Source organism: Indicator indicator, chromosome 21, assembly GCF_027791375.1.
Source record: "Indicator indicator isolate 239-I01 chromosome 21, UM_Iind_1.1, whole genome shotgun sequence".
NCBI classification, from domain to species: domain Eukaryota; kingdom Metazoa; phylum Chordata; class Aves; order Piciformes; family Indicatoridae; genus Indicator; species Indicator indicator.
This window is the reverse complement of record NC_072030.1, coordinates 18,660,204-18,679,041: the sequence shown is the minus strand read 5'-3', so window position 1 is coordinate 18,679,041 and position 18,838 is coordinate 18,660,204. Positions and strand designations below refer to the sequence as shown.

The following is an 18,838-nucleotide window of genomic DNA, read 5'->3' as shown; positions in this document are numbered from 1 at the left end:
CTGTGTGGAGGGTGTGGAGACTCTGGGGGACTTGGGTGCCGGGAGGGGAAACCGGGGGGCCAAGGAGGCTGGCGGAAGCACGACAGGTGTGAGAAGAGGGTCTGGGAGATCGGGATGGGGCTGAGTCGAGAGGGGGAATGAGGAGGCGGTACGGGGGAAAGAGGGTCGGGAGGGGTTCAGAGTGCGATTTGGAGGGGCGGGGGGGGGGGGGGGCAACCGTGTGTCAAGAGGGGAGTGTGGAGGGGTAGAGATGGGAAACAGGAGAGACGGGGCTTGGTGGGTACCAGGAGGGGGAATGGGGACCTTAGAAGCGGGTACGGGGGGCCGAGGCGGGACATGGGAGACAGGGAAAGGGAATGGAGAAGCAGGAGGGGAATGGGGAGGGTTGGTGCAGGGCATGGGGGGGCTTGCGGAGGTGGGGGGGACCAGGCTGGGGTACTGGGGAACCGAAGTGGGGCATGAGGTGCCCAGAGTGGGAGAATGGGGGTGTCAGGTCTCGTGGGGGCATGAGGTGAGGGGAAGGGTCGGAGATAGATGGGATAGGGGTCTGTGGGGGAAAAAAGTGATCTGGGGAGCACCGAGCTGAGAGGCACCTCAGTGACAGCACTGTGCTCCCACAGCAGTGACCACAGCAGCATGGAGCCCCGGGAAGCTGGCACAGAGCCCACATGGCTGCAGGATGAAGATGAAGAGCCGTGGCCCGAGTTCCCTCCCAGCTCACCCTCAGGGGAGACCACCAGCCCCACGTCCTCAAAGTCCCCCACACTCTCCCCAGGTAAGTGCTGCACTGGGCAGGGCTGGCAGTGCCCTGTGAAGGCACCAGAGTCTCCGTGGGGTCACCAACCTACCCAGAGTGTTCATTCCTCTGGCCCCCACAGGGTTCCCTACAGCCCCCTCCCCATGTTTCCTCCCTCTGGTGGGGTACTTTCAGGCCCCTGCCCCTGATGATGCTCCACGAATGCCCGAAGGAACCCTGGGGTGCCCTTGTCCCAAAATGCCCCCTCCCACCCCACTCAACCCTTCTACTCCCTTGCAGCTGGCACCTCCGAGGGCTCGGCAGGCAGTGAGAGGTGAGTATGGGCAGGGAGGCATGGCCCCATAGGTGCCCCATGACTGGCATCAGGGCTGTCCCATAGCTCTGCCCCACTGTAGGCATCCACAGATGTGAGTGGCATCCACAGCACTACCTTCCCCTGTATGCCCACAGAGCTCCACCAGTGGAGAAGGAACAGGACCAGGCACCCCCCGGGAGAGCAGGGCTGCGGCCGAGGTTGGAAGCGGCTGGGGGCCGACCACGTGCAAGTGCCCGGGCACAGGGACGCAGTGCCATCCTGGAGAAGTTTGGAGGGTGAGAGGGGCATGCCCCCATGGTGGGCACAGGGGACTCAGAGTCATGGGGCAGTGGGAAGGGACAGGACTAGGGGCCATGAGGCTGTGAAGGGCATGGGGCAGAGGGGTATTGAGAGAGCACAGGGCAGTGGGAGGCATTGTGGGGACCGGGTGGCCACAGGGCAGATGGGACATTGGGGTGCATGGGGCAATGGGGGGCACTGGGGCAGATTCATTGGGTGGAAAGGGCCAATGGGGAACCACTGGTTGGGGTCAAGGGGGCCACATGTGGGGTAGGCACCAGGTGTGGGGTGTGAGGTGCCCCATGATGCCCAGCATTGCCCACAGGGCAGCCAAGGGTGCGGCTCCCCACCTGAAGCGGACAGGCAGCACAGCCATGGTGAAGACCATGCTGCTGGAGTGGTGCCGTGTCAGGACCCGCGGCTACCAGGTAAGAAACAGCGGGGGCACACTGCGGGGCAGCCCTGGAGTGGGCTGACCCCTGTGCCCCTGGCAGCATGTAGACGTGCAGAACTTCTCGGGGAGCTGGGGCAGCGGCCTGGCCTTCTGTGCCCTGCTCCACAGCTTCTTCCCGGATGCCTTCGACTACAATGCCCTTGAGCCCAGTGCCCGCCAGCACAACTTTACCCTGGCCTTCTCCACTGCCAAGTGAGAGCCTCCCCAGAATCCTGTGGACCTCTGTCCATGACAGGTGGCCCCTGGTGACTGCAATGTTTCCTCAGGGAGCGGGCTGGCTGTGCCCCACTGCTGGATGCGGAGGACATGGTGCGGCTGCCAGTGCCCGATGCCAAGTGTGTCTACACCTACCTGCAGGAGCTATACCGCTGCCTGGTGGCCAAGGGGCTGGTGAAGACCAAGAACCGCTGAGGGGGAGTTCCCCTACCCTGCATCACCCCCTTGCTTCATTCCCTGATTTGTCCCTAGCAGTAAAAGTTTGTGGTGCCAGGCTGTGGCAGCTTCATCTCTCATGGGGGCGACATGGGCACAGGGACACTGGCACTGATGGTCTGGGGCATTGATGCAACCAGGCGCTGGGGTGGACAGAGCCCTGGCACTGCCCTACTGCCACCACAGAGGGGAAGGGCAGGCAGGCTGGCATCACTACCCTGATGCCCCCCACAGTCCCAACGAGGCATCTTGGGGGCAGCACAGCAATGGGAGCAAGTTTATCAACTTGGGGGGGGGGGGGGGGAGTAGCCCATGTAGGGTGCTAGGACTACCTTACAGTCAGTGCCTGGCTGGGCACCCAGGCTCCAGGTCGGGGGACAATGTCATGGCCAGCCCCAGCTGGCACAGAGGGAGGGGGTGAAGCGGGGGTGCTGCTGGATCGGGGACTCATGGCGCAGGGCGGTCAGGGCGCGGCTCCGCGTGGCACCGAGTGTGTTCCTCCGCCCGGTGCCAGAACACCTCCGGCTGCTGGCGCAGCTCACGGGACAGCTCCTGCCGCAGCACCCGCTCCGTGCCTGGGCTGTCCAGCATCAGCAGCAGGTCCTGTAGCACTGACGGCACAGGGAGGGTCATGGTGGGCACTCTCCTCGCCATCCTCCCTCACCCACCCCGAGGTGCCCACCTTGGATGGCACGGGTGGTGGGTACCCAGTGCTGTGCAGAGGTGAGGGGCTGGCAGACCCGGCCGGTGGTGTCCACGCCGGGGTGATAGATGCTGGTGCGGAGGGTGGCACAGGGTGGGGACAGGGGGTGGTGAGGGGAGAAGGTCAGCTCGAAGCGGAAGGCACCTGCGCTGTATGGGGGGATATTCTGCAAAGGGAATGGGGGGTACCTCACAGCCCCTGTCCCAGACTTGAGACCCAGCACCCACCATGGTGACCCCCCCCGAGGAGAGGAACACCCTCCCAGTGTCCCCAGCCTAGCATCCCCGGTCCTACATTGTCTCCAGCGGGACGGCCCCCACCATGTGGCCCTCATAGTTACACCCACCTGGTGCCCCCAGGAGAACCTCTCCAGCCCCCCCTCCTCCCGTGCTTCCAGTGTACCTCGAGAGTGTCCTCACCCCTCTCACAACTCCAAGGGATCCCACTTGCCCCCACGGCCTCTGTGCCCTGCGGACCCCCCACACCCACAGACCTTTGCTCCTCAGGTCCCTTAGACCCCTGTGTCCCTCAGAACCCGTCCAGGCTCCAGGACACCCCCATTTCCGCCGTGCTCCCCACCCCACTCACGGGCAGCAGGCGCCCCGCCCAGTCCCCCGTGTCCCCCTTTGTCGCCCTATGTCCCCCCACAGCCCCCGTGCTCCGCTCACCGGCAGCAGCAGCCCCTCCCACCGCAGCAGGTTCCCGTCCAGCGGCCGCAGGTCGCAGGCTCCGCTCCAGGTCCGTGCTTCCTGCAGCTCCTGCGGTAGGGGGCAGCGGATCACATCCCTGGGCGGCCACCCCCCCGCGCGTCATGTCCCGTAAGGAGCGGATCCGGCCGCGGAAACGAAACTAGAGCGTGCGGGGCGGGTATGCAGCGAGCACCGACACCCTCCGAGACCCAATACCGACACCCCCCGGGCACCGGGCACCAACCGAGCACCAGATCCTCCCGAGACCCCGCACCCCCCCGAGCACCAGTACCGGAGACCCCCGATCACTGGCACTCCCAGAACACTGGCACCGCTCGAACACCCCCCAAGCACCGGCACCCCGGCACCGTCTCTCCCGCAGCCCGGGCGTACCGGGACCCGCACACTGCTCAGCTAGACGCCACCCTGGGGCTGGAACTGTTCAGTGCACACACCAACAGTCCCCGCGCCACGGCCCCACACCTCCGGTCGGTCCCCGGTGTCCCCCACCCACCTGGGCGATCCTCGCTGCCATGGCCAGCGGTGCCTGGTGCCCAGTGCTCCCGGGCGGGGCCATACCGGATCCCGCCCCTGGAGGCGGGACGAGGGGCTCCAGCCCCGCCCCAAGCTGGGCAGCTACTGCTGCCCACTGCCCCTTGGCACCCCAGGGTCGCGGGGAGCAGCTGAGTGTCTACTGCCCTGTGGCACTCCGGGGTCACCGAGGGGGTGCCAGCCACTGATGTCAGGGTGGCTTGGGGCTGATGCCTGCCATGCTGCACCTTCAGCCCCGCTGGAGTCATGGCACTTCTGTGGAGCCCACCCAGGTGTCCTGAGTGGCAACGAGAGCCTGGACCTGCTACGGGTGGGTGGAAGGGTACGTGAGGCCAGCCACGGGCGGCTGCCAGGAGTGCTGCCCACCGTGCCCACCCAGCCCCAGCTGCTGCTGCTCAGCACTGTGCACCTCTGCAGTACAGACCACGGGGTCTGCTCTGGATCTGCCCCAGGGGTTGGCACCGAAGGTTAAGGCAAGGATCTGCCCCAGGCTTTGGTTCTGGAACCTTCCCTGGGGTTTGGCAGTAGGATCTGCTCCAGAGTTTGGTGGTGGGATCTGTTCTGAGGGGTTGGCACTGGATCTCCCCCAGGGTTTGACCTGGGAGCTGGAACTGGAATCTGTCTGGGGTGTCGGCACCAGCATCTGCCCCCAGGATCCAGTATGGGGCTGAGGCCAGGACTGCCCCATGTGGCCCTCCTTGCCCCCCAGCCCTGGTACCATGTGCTCACAGCCACCTGGTGCGTGCCACTGGAGGCAAAGCAGACAGTGCCAATGCCCTTCCTGTGCCCTGAACACTCACCCTGCCTGGTGCCCACCGTGACCAGACACAAGTACTCAGTGGACTCCTTCAAGACTGGGATCTTCTGGTGGGTACAAGGAGTGGGGGGGGTGGGTGTGATATCACTGCCGTGGCATGGGGGCAAAACCGGGTGTGACCTCACTGTGGTGGCACAGGAGGCGTTGCCAGGCTGTGATTTTCACTCCCCTAGCACAGTGGGGGAATGCTGTGACATCACTCCCATGGCACTCAGGGAGGATGCCAGGCTATGATGTCACTCCTCTGGTACTGAGGGGAGCACAGCCTGTGACATCGCTGCCCTGGGAGTAGGAGGAATGCCAGGCTGTGACATCACTCTGCTGGCACTGAGGTGTGTGCCAGGCTATGACATCACTGCGGCCTCACTGGAATGGTGCCAGGCTGTGATGTAGTCGCAGTGACACTGGGGGGTGGCAGGCGGTGACGTCACTGCACTGTCGTTGAAGGGGAGCCCATCCTGGCAGGTGGGGTGGCTGGAGCTGAGTGCTGGGCTCAGCCTGGCGGTGCTGGGCTGAGCCTGGCGGTGCTGGTGCCACGGGTACCCCGGGGGCTCTGAGGCCCCTGGAGCGAGTACTGGACCCTCCCCATCTTCCTAGAGCTACTGCGGCGGGCGGCCCGCACCCCTCCCCGGGCCATCCCCGCGGCACTGCCCTGCCTGCGCCTCGGCCGCGCCGTCGATGTGGTGATACTGGTCCATGGCAGGGGTAAGGCCACCCACCCCCTGCCTGTGACATCCCTACTGGGGCTCGTGGGGATGCGGCCGATGTCATTTCCTTCCCGGGAGGTGACAGGCAAGGATGTCACCCCCTGCAGCACCCTTCTGACCCCTCTCCTGCCCCCGCGGTGGTCCATTTCCCCAGCTGCCCCGATGTCCCCAGCATCCCCCACTGTCCCCATGTCACTGGTGTCCCTAGGGTCCCCCAGTACCCCTGTATCCTCTGCATTCCCAGCACCCCTGTTTGCCCTGCTCCCCCCATGGCCTCAGTGCCCATGATGTCCCCAGTGCCACCACATTCCCCACTGCCTCAGGTGTCCCAAATACCCCCATCATCTCCCTGGTGTCCCCCACATCCCTTTGTGTCCCCATGGTCCCTTGGTGTCCCCTCTGTGTCCCCTCTGGTGTCCTGGTATCCCTGTGTCCCAGTGTCCCCGGTGTCCCTGTGTCCCTGGTGCCCTGGTATGGCATGGTCCCTCTGTCCCTGGTGTCCCTGTGTGGCAGAACTGAGTCTTCAGGCTGCTCCTGGCCGGGGAGTTGCTGTGGGCTGGCATGGGGGCTGGCAGTGGTAGTGCATGTGGCATGGCACTGGGCACTACTGGCACTGAACGAGGCTGATGTGGAGGCAGCAGGTGCCAAGGCTGCCTCGCTGGCACACACAGGCCTGGTGCTTGAGGACCTGCGACCCTTCCTGTTCATCCTCTGGCATGATGATGGCAATGTTGCCCTCCTCATGGGCTGCTGCAGCGACCCCCAGCCCTGAGCCCTGCCCTTGCCCTCCCTCCCTGCCTCGTCTCTTCCCTCCTCTCCTCCCTCTTTTTCTTGTCCTCTTTCCTTTCTGTCTCCCATCTCTCATTTCCATGTCTCTCCTTCTCTCTCCATCCCTCCAGCCCTTGTCCCTCCCTTCTTAGTCCATTTCCCCCTCCAGCTCTCAACCTTCCCTCCATTCTCTTTCATCCCTCCCTCCAGCCCTTTTTCCCCATCCCTAGTCCCTCCTTCCTTTCATCCTGCCATGTCTCCATCCTCCCTCCTTCTCCACTTTCCCCTCCCTCTTTTCTTCCAACCACCCTCCAGCCCTCCTCCTTCTGCCTCCTTTCCTTCTCTCCATCCTCCCCCCAGCCCTCCTTCCCCTCTCCCCACTTCCCATCTCCCTCTTTCCTGTGTCCCTCCCTAGGCCCCTTCCTCTCTCCCATTCTCCCCCCTTCCCCACCCCTCAGCTCCTGCTGTGGGAATGACAAAGGGAAACCCGGATCCAGTGGGGCACTATCAGGGCCACCCTGCCCATGCCAGGGTACCCACAGGAGCCCCAGCTGTGTGCCAGGTGTCACCCCAGGCTTCCCGGGCTGAGCCAGGGGGGTGGCAGCATCAGGGGCAGGTGGCACCCAGCACCTTGCTACAAAAAAAACCTTTATTGCCCTAGAAAAGCCCTTGCAGCCCCCCTCCACAGGTGGGCACTGCCCCTCCCCAGGGAGCATCGGCTGGCGCTGGGCACCCACGGGGCACTCGGGTGTGTGTGAAGGTGAAGGGCACCCACTGCCAGCACCCCAGAGAGGGTGTGCACTGGGGCAGAGGTGCTGCTGGCTGGAGGTGCCTGCACCATGCCCCCGCCGTGCCCACCATGTCCATCAGTCCCAGCCGTTCTCCTTCACCATGTGAGACATCTCAATGATGAACTTCCCCTCCTTGTACTTCTGGCTGCTCTCAAAGGCTTGTTCCTGGGGGCCAGGGGGGCAGTGTGAGACCCCTGCTGTGACCGTGCCACTGCCCAAGCCATGGGCCTGGGGTGCCCACGCTGCTGCCTTCACCATGGCTTCGGGGTGCCCAGCCTGGTGCTCAAAGCCAAGGTTTGGAGTGCCCAAACCAGGGGTTTGGGTTGTCCAGGGCAGTGCCCACAGAGGGGGCTTGGGATGCCCATGGCAAGGGTTGGGTGCCAGGGGCAGTGTCTGCAGGATGCCCCAAGTGGTGTACATGGCAGAGGTCAGGGTGGGCGAGCAGGATAGCACCCACAGGGAGGACACAAGGTGCCCAGGTGGTGCATGCAGTATGGCAGGGGTGCCAGAGGTGCCACGGGTGGGTGTGCCAGGGAGCACTCACGTATTTCCAGCCAAGTGTGGTTTTGCAGCTCTGGCAGAAGATGTCAGCCACTGAGTGCAGCCCTGTCAGCAGCAGCCGTTGCTCCGTGGGGCCACAACCCACATTCACCCTGGGTGAGAGAGCAGGGCACATGCCCCTAACAGGGCATGACACAGCCTAGCGAGGGGCAGCCTGGCACGTCTTGACGTGGAACAGCCCAGCATGACAACCCAGCACAGTCTGCCATGGCACAGCCCAGTACCACCGGAACAGCAGCCCCGGGTATTCCCTCTGTGCCCACAGCTGTGGACCCTCCCCCCACTGGCACTGCCCGGGTGCCAGGTGGTACTCACACGGAGTTGAACAGGTAGGCACGGCCGTAGATGCCCTGGAAGGACTGTGGGGACATGGCATGAGCCACTGTCTAGGCCTGTGCCCCCCAGGTCCCCACATTCCCTGTGCCACCCGCATCCCATGTGCCACCCATGCCCCCCTGGATAACCACCACACAGCATGCCAGCCCCCGTGGGGACACCCACCACCGTGGTGACACCACGGGGGCACAAGTGACAGGCCAGGGGCAGGCCGGGGGAGCGGCTGACTATTCTGGCACTACCATGAGAGCAGCTCACTGCCCAAGGACATCCTGGCAGGGGGAGACCCTCACTGTCTTGAGGCCACATCAGAAGGGAGCCCACCACCCTGGGGACCCCGGGGACCGTGCCCATGACGGGGCATGGTGGCGGTGCCAGCTCCTGGGGGGCAGCAGGGGGGCACCTTGGAGATGAGCTCCTCGTGTCGCGCCAGATGTGCCCGGCAGTGGACGCAGCTGTAGGTGCGGTGCGTGCGTGGCAGGTAGCTGCGGAAGGTGCGGGGGGGCAGGTGGCGACGGGGGGGGGGCCCGGCGGCGGGCAGTGCCCCGGGAGGCACCGCGTCCCCCCCGCAGAACCGCTGGCACGGGAAGCAGCGCAGCAGCGCGCCGAAAGTCGCCGTCCCGCCCGCGCCGGGGCCGGGGCCGGGGCACACCCCGGGCCTCCCCCGGCGAGCAGCAGGCGGGAGAGGAGGGCGGCCTGCGAGAGGGTAAAGGAGGGGTGATGAGTCGGGAGGCACTGCCCGGGACCCCTCCTCAACACTCGCAGCTCTCTGCATCCCCTGGCCCCGCTGCCAGCTGAGACCGGGCGGCTCATGGCCGGAATGACGGTCGCGGTGTATTGGGGCCCCGCACCGACTGCCCACCTTCCCGGACAGTGAGGGCACGAGGGGACCCCAAAGTCTGAGGAAAGGACGGGGTTGGGGAAGTTCCTAAGTGGGGTGGCGCGACCCAGCGGGGACAATGGGGGTTCGCGAGGGGAAGATGGGGGTGCCTGGCGTCGGGGGGCAATGTCAAGGTGTCACGATAGGAGTCTCGGAGGGGAACAACGACAGAGGCGTTGTTGAGGGTGATGGGCGTCCCAGGGGGACGTGGTGGGGGGCCCGAGCGGATGCTGGGGTCCCGGGGGTCATGATGGGGGTCCCGAGGGTGCCGGGCTCCTGGCTCCGCTCACCGCCTGCCGCTGTGCCCGCTGTCCCCGCTGCCGCCGCTGTCGCTGTTCCCGGGGCGGGGGCACCGGGCGGGCGCAAGGGGGGGCCTGCGTGCCCGGGGACTGCATCATGGCACCGTGACTCATCCCCCGCTGCCGCGACGTCAACGTCCGCACCTCAGACATCAGCACCGTCGCCAAGGACGCGCTGCTGGCACCGATGCCCCTCGGCGACCGGTCCGCTCGGTTCCGCCATGTTCCCGCGGTTACTCCAGATCCCCCCAGTGCTTTCTGTCCCTGTGTGCCCTCCATGTCCTCCTGCGTCCCCCCTGCTCTCCAGGCCCCCACCTTCCTCCGTGCTCCCCCATGTCCCCTTAGTCCCACCATGTCTCCACACGTTCCCCTTATTCCCCTGGTGTCCCCCGCTCTGCCCCACCCCTGGGGCAAACGCAAAGGAGAAGAAAATCATGCGCGGAGCTTGTACACAACTACGAATGACACATAAATGAGATGCAGACGAGACGGGGGCCAGTGCCCGCCGCGGATTGGGAGGTGCAGCACAGCCTAACCGCTGTCGATGAGGCACAGCAAGCGCGCCACCTCCAGTACGCGAACCGGCTCTGACAGAGTCCCGTGCATCATTGCGTCGCGACGTCATTGCGTGAGACGTCACAGCGTGCCCCCGACCGTTGCCCTCGCCCCGCTCCTCGCGCGCCACTCTGACCTCACGTCCGGCTCAGCCTCTCCGTTCGGAAGTGCGGGGGCTGGAATGGATGCGTGAGGGCGAGCGAGGGCCATCGGCGCTGCCATCGCAGCGGTCTGAGGGCGGGCGGGAGCTGGGACCAGCGGGTAGAGTGGGACCCAGGCCCCGCCGCCGTTCTCCCCGCAGCGCGCAGCTCAGGCCATGGCTGACGATGGCGGCGAGGAGAAGAAGCAGGTGGCCAAATTCGAGCTGGAGCGGGAGACGGAGCTGCGGTTCGAGGTGGAGGCCTCGCAGACGGTGCAGTTGGAGCTGCTCACCGGCATGGCCGAGGTTTTCGGCACCGAGCTCACTCGCAACAAGAAGTTCACCTTTGATGCTGGTGCCAAGGTGGCCGTCTTCACATGGCACGGCTGCACCGTGCAGCTCAGCGGCCGCACGGAGGTGGCTTATGTCTCCAAGGACACCCCAATGCTGCTCTACCTCAACACGCACACGGCGCTAGAACAGATGCGGCGGCAGGCAGAGCGGGAGGACGAGCGGGGGCCCCGTGTCATGGTGGTGGGGCCCACCGACGTGGGTAAGACGACCGTGTGCCGCCTGCTGTTGAACTACGCTGTGCGGCTGGGCCGCCGGCCCACATTCGTGGAACTGGACGTGGGCCAGGGCTCTGTCTCCATCCCTGGCACCATGGGCGCACTCTACATTGAGCGGCCAGCTGATGTAGAGGAGGGCTTCTCCCTCCAGGCCCCCCTTGTCTACCACTTCGGCTCCACCACACCTGGCACTAACATCAAGCTCTACAACAAGGTGAGTGCGGGGAGCCCCGGGGAGGCCTCACAACGGGATGGACTCAGTTTAGAGCTGGCTTCCAGAGCTCCTGGCCAGCAGGGTTCATCCTGTTGGTTCTGTGCTTTGTGAGACAGTTAAGTGTCTCCAGACCAAACACTGCACTCACTTCTGGGTACTGCAGCTCAGCAGAAACATGGGGAGGGCAGTATGGACAGAGGGGTAACAGAAACAACAGAGGGGCTGGAAGAACCCCCTGTGGACAGGAGAAGCTCTTCAGCTTGGGAAGGAGGAGCTGAAGGACTGTGGTTGAGCCTTCTTGCTGATCATGAGCCCCCATGCCAGTCATGGTTGGCTGTTGGAGGACAAAGCCAGAGCCGAGGGTCACACTGAGCAGGACACAGCCATGGGCATAATCTGATTGCTTGCCTTTTGTGCTCTGCTTATGGAGACCTGAGTGGAAAGAAGTCCAAGAAAAATTTGAAGATGCTTAAAGAGTTGATCTGATCCCCAGGGTGCTTCCACCACTGCTGCAGCCCTGCGCTGCAATTGTCCCTGTAGCCACGGGGCAAGAGGCTGGCTCTTTGGCCATAGTTGTAGAGTACATGCATGTTGTGAGCAGCTTCAGCCTCCCACATGGCAAATTGCCCTATTGGGGCTGCCAGCTTCCTGGGGAAGGAAGGATTTTATCCCAGGGACTGGGTATTGCTCCTGTGCCTTGGCATTTTATATCTGAGCATGTTTGGAACAGCATGGGGATCACTGTGTCCCCAGAGAGGAGGACAGGGCCTGGCACACCAGCCTCCTGCCCGTCTTGCCATTTGGGGACTGCCAGCTGCACTCCCCTGAGCTTCTTGTGTGGTTGGAGCTGACACAGTGCCACAGCAGGAGCTCGGGTTTGGCATAGTGAGACAATGGGATGGTGCTGGGAGACCAGGGCAGGTGGGCACCCCAGAAAGGTCCCTGTGTCCTGATGCCCCTGCCCATCCCTGCAGATCACGTCCCGCCTGGCCGACGTCTTCAACCAGCGCTGCGAGGTGAACCGGCGTGCCTCGGTCAGCGGCTGTGTCATCAACACCTGCGGCTGGGTGAAGGGTTCGGGCTACCAGGCACTGGTGCACGCTGCCTCTGCCTTCGAGGTGGACGTGGTGGTGGTGCTGGACCAGGAGCGGCTCTACAACGAGCTGAAGAGGGACCTGCCCCACTTTGTGCGCACTGTCCTGCTGCCCAAGTCCGGGGGGGTGGTGGAGCGCTCTAAGGACTTCCGACGGGAGTGCCGGGACGACCGCATCCGGGAGTACTTCTATGGCTTCCGGGGCTGCTTCTACCCCCACGCCTTCGACGTCAAGTTTTCTGACGTCAAGATCTACAAGGTGGGGGCCCCCACCATCCCGGACTCATGCCTGCCGCTGGGCATGTCGCAGGAGGACAACCAGCTGAAGCTGGTGCCGGTGACGCCGGGGCGGGATATGGTGCACCACCTGCTCAGCGTCAGCACTGCCGACAGCCCTGACGACAACATCTCAGAGACCAGCGTGGCTGGGTTCATCGTGGTCACTGGTGTTGACCTGGAGCGCCAGGTCTTCACCGTCCTCTCACCTGCCCCACGCCCACTGCCCAAGAACTTCCTTCTCATCATGGACATCCGCTTCATGGACCTCAAGTAGGGGAGGGGGCTCTACTGTTCACCCTGCCAGCCCCGCGGGATCCTCCACCTGGCAGCCGCTCTGTGGTTTTACCCCATTTGTACCGTTTGTTATTAAATCATGAAGACTTTTACCCACGGGGAGTGTCTGCCTGAGGGCAAGGCGGCACCGTGGGCATCCTGGGGTGGGGAGGGGTGGTACGTGCCAAGCCCTGCAGGAGCTCGGCCCTGGAGCGGGTGTGCGGGGGTCCCGTTCCCGTGCCCGTAGACACTGCAGGCTGTTGCCCGGGACTCTTCTCCGTGCCCGGGACGGTGCCTTTAGCGCATGCGTACTCCCGGCCGAGGCTCGGCCTGGGCTCCGCCCCCACGTGACGCAGGCTCGCTCTCGCCCGCCTCCGCCTCTCCCAGGGCTCGCGCGCATGCGCGTCTGTGCCCCCAGGCGGTTTCCCGCGTGGCAGCCAATGAAGGGTGTCGGCGGCGGCGCGCACGGCCGGTGGCGGCGCGCAGGCGCGGCCGTGACGTCGAGCCCAGCCGCCGAGCGCGGCCGCGGTCCGTGCCCGGGAGCGGTACTCGCGCGCTCGCGGCCTCCTGTCGGCCGCCGGTGAGTCACGTGGGCTGTGGGCCTCCCCTTCCCCGTCCCGGTTCCCGCTCCCTGCTGTTTTCTCCAGCTCCTCGCCGCTCAGGCCCGGCCGCCCCCTCCGCTACCGGCCGGTCTCCCGCGCCCGTCCTGGTCCTGGCCGTCCCTCCTGAGGCTTTCTCCCGTCTTTCATCGCCCCTTTATTAGCTCGGGCCCTGTCCTGAGCTTGCCCTCAGACTCCGGTGGCGACTGCGCTGCTCGGCACCCAGCGGGGCCGCGGCCACGGGGACTTGCCCCTCCCGGCCCCTGGCCTGCCCCTTCGCTGTCCCCGGCGGTGGTGCCAGCGCCCCCGCAGCGCCGTTCCGCACGGCCGGCCGGCCTTGCCCGGGAGCTTCCGTAGCCCGGCCCTGCCCCGAGGTTCGGGTTCCTTCCAGGTAGGGGCTCTGCTCCCGCCCGCTGGGCCCGCGAGCACAGGGCCCTTCCCCGCGGTACGGGACCCCCCTCCCTGCGACCCATCCTTCGGAGGAGGTCTGTTCCGGTGGGCCGGGGGGAGCAGGACTGGAGAGAGCGGTGCCGAGGGGACGATGGCTGCCCGTGCGAGCGGGCTCCGAGCACCGGGGATGGGCCTGTTTCCGCGGTGGTCCTTCTCGGACAGAGGCGGTGGCGGCGGCCGTACTCCTCCCGCCCCGGCCTGCCCGGGCGGATCGGCCGCGGCCCTGCAGCCGGGAGCTTCCACGCAGGCACGACTGTATCTGGGGCCGTTCCGGGGCCTCTCGCAAGTCCTGGCAACTTCGGCTTTGGGACGTTTCAGGTGCCCGAGTGCGGGTACTTGGATCCCGCGGGACCGGGAATCAAATCCCTGCGTTCCGCCCCGTGGCTCCGGAACGAGATCTTTCCCCTCTAGCCTGCTTCCACGGCGTGTCCTGGGCAGTGCTGCCGGTGATCAGCCTCTTCCTCACCGCTCCACAGCCCCACGTGTGGGCTGTGCAGAGTCCCAGGTGACCACCCCTGCCTCTGGCAGGAGCCGAGCCCTGGCGCTGCCCCTTGGCTCCCCCCCCGAGCGTACTGTACCCTTGTCCTGGTGACCCCCTGCAGCCCTCGCTCTGCTCGGGTCTGAGCCCAGGGGTTGAGGGGAGCAGCATTTTCCGTACCAGGGGTTGCTGATCGTTTTGGGGTGTAAAGTGTGACTGGAGCACAGCAAGGAGAGTTGATCCTGCAGCGTCTTAGCGGCTTTAATCTAATTATCACCTTCACTGCCTCCGGTCCAGGCAGCTCTTCGTTAGCGGCCGAGAGAGAAGGGGTGGTTGGGTGGAGCTGGTGGGGTCCAACGGGACCCTTAGCTCTGGTTTGGGGGCATCTCAGCCCATCCCTGTGCCTGTTTTTTCCTGGCAGTGGCATCTCCTAACACAGTGGAAGAGGCTGGGTGGGTTCCTTGCTTGCCATGTGCAGAGTGGAATGCAGCCTTGCTGAAGGAGGCTGCAGTGGGAGCCCTTCCTGCTTTGTCTGTAAAATTAGGCTAATCCCGGGTAAAGCAGCGTGGCAGGCAGGGGCCAGAGGGTGGGCATGGTATGAGCATCGTGTGGATGGCAGCCTGCTGTGTTCTGTCCTCTGTGTTCAGTTGTGGGGAAACATGAGTCGTGAGGGTGTGGGCTGTTGCCCCTGAAGCCCAAGACCAGCCATGGAAACCTCTTTCTACCTGGGTTGCCCCCAGAACAGAAGTGTCTGGTGCACATCACTGGGCATCCACCTTCTGAGTGACATCAGGAACGTGTCACCAAATGCCCTTTCTGGGGCAGGGCTGCCATTGATGTGCTGCTTGTGTAGCGGGGACCATCTGCCAAGGGACACCCTGCGGCTTTGTGCTGTGGTGAGGGTCTCAGTGTTGACAGTGCCCTGTGACACCCACGCAGCACTGCTGGCTTTGCCTTTTAGGTGTAGTTCACAGTCTGCATCTTGGCAGAGGTTGAAAACCCCTCCTGTGGCTCCTTGCTGTTGGATTCTGTGACTGCAGAGCCCCTACAGCAGGGTGCTGCTGGCTGGAGCCCATTTCCTCCTGTTGGGACCTCTTTGTGCTGGAACACAGAGAGGGTCATGAGGAGGAGTTCTCAGGTTCTCATTGCTGGTTCTGCAGCACAAGGCCTTGAGTCTGGCTCAGTTGTTGTGCCACTGGCCAGCAGGCTTGAGAAGACTTCTGCTCTCTGTGCTGATTTTTAGCATCTTAAATCTTAGGTGCAAAGAGTGCCAGTGGAGGGAGAAAGGGTCGTCCTTAGCCTTGGACTCAGCTTTGAGGGGCCTGAGGGCAGTGGTGAGCTCCCAGGTGTAACCGATGAGGGGAGTGGGAACAGGTAGGGCACATCCTGTCCTGTGCCACCCTGCTCTGCCCTGTTTGGGAGTTGCCTCACATGGAAGGAATTGTTTGTCTGAGTTGTGCCATGGAAACTTGGTGGGGGGTGGGCAGGGAGCTGCGGATCACGTTTGGGAACCTGTAGGTGAGAGGGAGCTCTCTCCTCCCTGTGCCGTCCTGCTCCTGGCCCCAGGCGGTGATGGAAACCTGCAGTGTGATCCTTCTCCTTTCGGGGCAGCCACTGAAACGGGTCAGGAATGTTGGGAGGTGGTCACACGTGTTCCTTCCAGCCCAGCCAAGGGGTGCAGAGCCAGAGGGAGCTCTGTCCTGCCTGGTGCAGGCTGCGCTGGGATCCATGGCTGAGGAGGACAGTGGGGAGGGCTGGGGGCATGCTGAAGAGAGCCAGGTGGGAAGGAGCAGCGTGGGGCTTGAAGAAGTAGTCCTGGAAGGAGAGGACGTTGTTAGAGTGAGGCCTCAAGAAAAGGAGACTCAGGCCAAAATAAATGGAAAGTGGCAGCAGTTGTCCTTGGAGCTGTCCAGTGGGAAGGGATCAGCATTAAAAGAAGTTCCCAGAAATGGGGATGATGAGAAATGGAGGCAGCCCCTTGTGTGAGGGGGGAGAAGAAACCCTTTAGACTGGGGAAGAGAGCTCCAGAGGTGGCCGAGCAGTGCTGGGAAAGGGGGTGATGGGATTGGAAAAACAGGTGGAATTCCCAAGGGAGAGGGAAAGGGGAGTCACCACCACACATGCACTCGGTGGAGTTTGACTGGGGGAGGAAGGAGCAGGGCTGAGCTGAGGGCAGATCAGGAAGGCTTGAAGGGAGGAGCTGCTGGGCTGGAAGTAGCAGAGGGAGAGGAACCAGAGGCGGGAGCAGAGTCTGCACATGCCTCAGGTAAGCAGCAAGCTGGGGACTCCTTCAAGCAGGGAGGTCTGAGAGTGCTCTTTGTGGATGGGGACAAGTGGCCAGAGAGACAGAGGGTCAGGGGAGAAGGCAGAGGAGAGAGAGAGGTTAGTAGAGCACAGGGAGGTTGGTTGTAGGGCTACAGAAAGGGAAAGCCAGAGGAGAAAGCCTGTGTTGAGGAGAACCAGTGTGGTCTGTGAGAAGCTGAGGTGGATTTTATTTGTGTTTCTCCTGGACAACCAGGGTAGAGGACAAGGATAGTTGAGGTAAGGGTAGCTTAGCCCAAATAAAAGAGAAAAAGATGCCTTGAAGGTTACACAGCAGAGATGTTGGCACATCAGGTGTGCTGCACCCTCAAAGGCTTCAGCCAGCCTCTCGTCCCCTTCGTGGGAGATGAGACCTGCTGCCTCCTGGTCAGGGCACATAGACATCCTGCCCCTGGCTTGGGCACAGTGCCTGGGCTGTCTGGGAAGGGTGGTTCCTGGAAGGGTGGTCCCTGCAGCATGGCTGAGGCTCTGAGGGGCTCGGTGTACCAAGGAGCTCAAAGAGGGGGTCACAGCTGCCTGGAGGTTCTGGGGGCCAGGTGGGTTGGGCTCAGCAGCCTTCCATAGGTTTGACAAGTTGTGGAGTTACTCTTGAGGAGTTATTTGTATTTGTGCTGGATCTTGCTTGGATGTCACTGGTGACAGCACCTGGAATTTCTGCCCCACATGCAGCACCTCTTCAGGTGAACTGTCTCTCAGCTGTTGTCTTGACTTGCAGTCTCTGTTCTCCCTGGTGCTGCCTGGTGCTCATCTCGGTGCTCAGCCAGGATAGCCTGTGGAGCTTGGCAGAGGCACCATGGGCTGCAGCACCTAGGTTCATGTCTCCATCTTTAGGTGGGACAGCAGAGGCAGAACCACGGTCATTTGGACTTCTAAGAAAGCCTTGCCCTGGTCAAGGAGAACACAGGTTGTAGTGTGGAGAACTGGAAGAGGGAGCTCAGGACCCCCCACCCCAATCTGGCAGTGTCTGCCTGAGTTCAAGGTGTGGCTTTGTTTTCACGGAGCCTTTCAAAGGGCTGGGGTGTTCTGTTGCAGCAGAGCAGCTTGTTCGCAGATTGCTTCTGCTAAAGTAATTAGCAGTGCTGTGATGTCATCTCTGAACTTCTGAGTAACCCATCCCTAGAGCTGCTGCCCTCCCGGGCTTATCCGGGGGGTGTGGAGGCTCCTGCTTGCCTCCTGCTGCAGCTCAGCATTACTGGAGGCTCTGGAGGCAGAGCAAGGCCGTGGAGCTCGGCACCTGGCCGGGGAGAATGGCTGTGTGCTGGGGTGTCAACGACCAGGGCTGCCCACAGCTGCTCTTGGGTGAGGCTGGACCAGTCCCCAGCCAGCTCCCAAGCACCGGCCCAGGGCTTCCTCGCAGTTGCAAGGGCAAGAAGCTTGGTGTGAGAAGCTGAAGCTTTGCTTCTGCGAGGCAGAGCTGCTCCACAATGGGAGTGGTTTGGCCATTAGTCAGCCCCAGCAACTGACGCCTGGTTTTGTGACTGAACCGATTTAATTGTCACACATTCTGGTCATTAAATGTGCCTTTGATGCTGAGCTGCTGTTCTGTCAACCTTCAGAAGTGTTTAGTCAGCACTGGATACTTTTCTGTCCACCCTGGGAAAAAAAAAAAAAAGCCTTTGCAAGGCAGAAGAGGAGAAGAGCGGAAGGAGAAACCGGGCGAGTTGTTGGAGCTCTGTACTTAGACCTGGTGACACAGCCAGCCAGGGGGACAGCAGGTGACAGGTCCAGGGGTGGCTGCTGGAACAGTAGCAGTGATACAATCAGTGTCTGACTCGTCCCCGACCTGCGACGGCCTCTGAGCTGTTTGAAGCTTGGGGCAGGTTGGTGCCTCCTGCTTCCACTTCTGGAAGCGTTAGGTTTTCCATGTTCTATGCAGTGTTCCTTCTTGCATCCTCATCAGCAGCCATGGGTGGCACATCCCCAGGGGCACCCAGAACAGTTGAAGTACCTGGTGAGAACCCAGCTCTACTTCCTCCAGAGCTGGAAGTCCCTCCTCTGGTCAAGGGCCTGGTGTTTTTCATGGGCCTCTCCTGTCTCCTGCCCTAGGGGGAACAGGAGGAGATTCCCAGCTGTCCTGCCTCCTGCCATCTCCACCCCTCCATTAAGTCTGCAGGCTTTGATCACCCCTTCCCCCCTGGGCAGCCAGCATGTGCTGGTGCTCGTTCTCAGCTGTAGCTGCAGAGAAGCTGTGAGGGTCCCTTGGGGCTCAGCACGGATTTCCAGGGTGAGTCGGGGGCTTGGTGTCCTCTGTGGGGAAGGGAGGGGACACCTGGACCCAGAGTCTGGGGCTCATCCCAGCCTGCACAGGGTCATCACGCCGGTCCTGCAGACATGGTGGGGACACCGATGTCAGGAGATAGGCTTGGGGCTGGGCTGTGGCGTGGCTCTGTGTCAGAGCAGGCTGGAGATGGCATCTCGGTGGCTGTGGCTCACCAGCAGTGTTTCACATCCTTCCACCAAAGGCTGCTCCCTGTCCCGGAGAGCTCAGCAGAGTTTCAGTGTTTGTAGGTGACTCTGTCTCTTCCC

At 63.2% G+C, this 18,838-nt stretch overlaps 4 protein-coding genes across 4 annotated transcripts; 3 read left to right on the top strand and 1 right to left on the bottom strand.

Annotated features, from left to right (window-relative positions):
• The first annotated feature begins 64 nt into the window (after nt 1-64).
• On the top strand, nt 65-2,282 carry SMTNL1 (smoothelin like 1). The gene is made up of 7 exons (XM_054390359.1): nt 65-86; nt 621-775; nt 1,037-1,070; nt 1,208-1,348; nt 1,678-1,780; nt 1,847-1,998; nt 2,073-2,282. The coding sequence occupies exons 2-7, from the start codon at nt 637-639 to the stop codon at nt 2,215-2,217; spliced, it is 714 nt and encodes a 237-aa protein (XP_054246334.1). The 5' UTR covers nt 65-86; nt 621-636; the 3' UTR covers nt 2,218-2,282.
• Nucleotides 2,283-2,685: 403 nt separating this feature from the next.
• Nucleotides 2,686-4,165, bottom strand: UBE2L6 (ubiquitin conjugating enzyme E2 L6). Its single transcript, XM_054390449.1, has 4 exons — nt 4,145-4,165; nt 3,610-3,699; nt 2,921-3,107; nt 2,686-2,849 (listed from the first exon to the last, which is right to left on the bottom strand). Exons 1-4 carry the CDS (start codon nt 4,163-4,165, stop codon nt 2,686-2,688), a joined length of 462 nt encoding a protein of 153 aa, XP_054246424.1.
• SERPING1 (serpin family G member 1) lies at nt 4,164-6,478 on the top strand. The gene is given in 6 exon segments (XM_054390447.1): nt 4,164-4,173; nt 4,416-4,612; nt 4,892-5,049; nt 5,558-5,582; nt 5,584-5,704; nt 6,282-6,478. Coding segments are annotated over 6 exon segments (708 nt in total).
• A 3,734-nt stretch (nt 6,479-10,212) lies between these two features.
• Nucleotides 10,213-12,464, top strand: CLP1 (cleavage factor polyribonucleotide kinase subunit 1). The gene is made up of 2 exons (XM_054390599.1): nt 10,213-10,818; nt 11,793-12,464. The coding sequence occupies exons 1-2, from the start codon at nt 10,213-10,215 to the stop codon at nt 12,462-12,464; spliced, it is 1,278 nt and encodes a 425-aa protein (XP_054246574.1).
• Nucleotides 12,465-18,838: the final 6,374 nt, after the last annotated feature.

Excerpts from the sequence above, each read along its gene's own strand:
- CLP1 (XM_054390599.1), top strand. The coding sequence starts at position 10,213 with ATGGCTGACGATGGCGGCGAGGAGAAGAAGCAGGTGGCCAAATTCGAG. Across the intron at positions 10,819-11,792 it reads ACATCAAGCTCTACAACAAG|ATCACGTCCCGCCTGGCCGA; the intron begins GTGAGTGCGGGG and ends CCATCCCTGCAG.
- SMTNL1 (XM_054390359.1), top strand. The coding sequence starts at position 637 with ATGGAGCCCCGGGAAGCTGGCACAGAGCCCACATGGCTGCAGGATGAA. Across the intron at positions 776-1,036 it reads GTCCCCCACACTCTCCCCAG|CTGGCACCTCCGAGGGCTCG; the intron begins GTAAGTGCTGCA and ends ACTCCCTTGCAG. Across the intron at positions 1,781-1,846 it reads TCAGGACCCGCGGCTACCAG|CATGTAGACGTGCAGAACTT; the intron begins GTAAGAAACAGC and ends TGCCCCTGGCAG.
- UBE2L6 (XM_054390449.1), bottom strand. The coding sequence starts at position 4,165 with ATGGCAGCGAGGATCGCCCAG. Across the intron at positions 3,108-3,609 it reads GGGAGGGGCTGCTGCTGCCG|AATATCCCCCCATACAGCGC; the intron begins GTGAGCGGAGCA and ends TTCCCTTTGCAG. Across the intron at positions 2,850-2,920 it reads CACCACCCGTGCCATCCAAG|TGCTACAGGACCTGCTGCTG; the intron begins GTGGGCACCTCG and ends CTGTGCCGTCAG.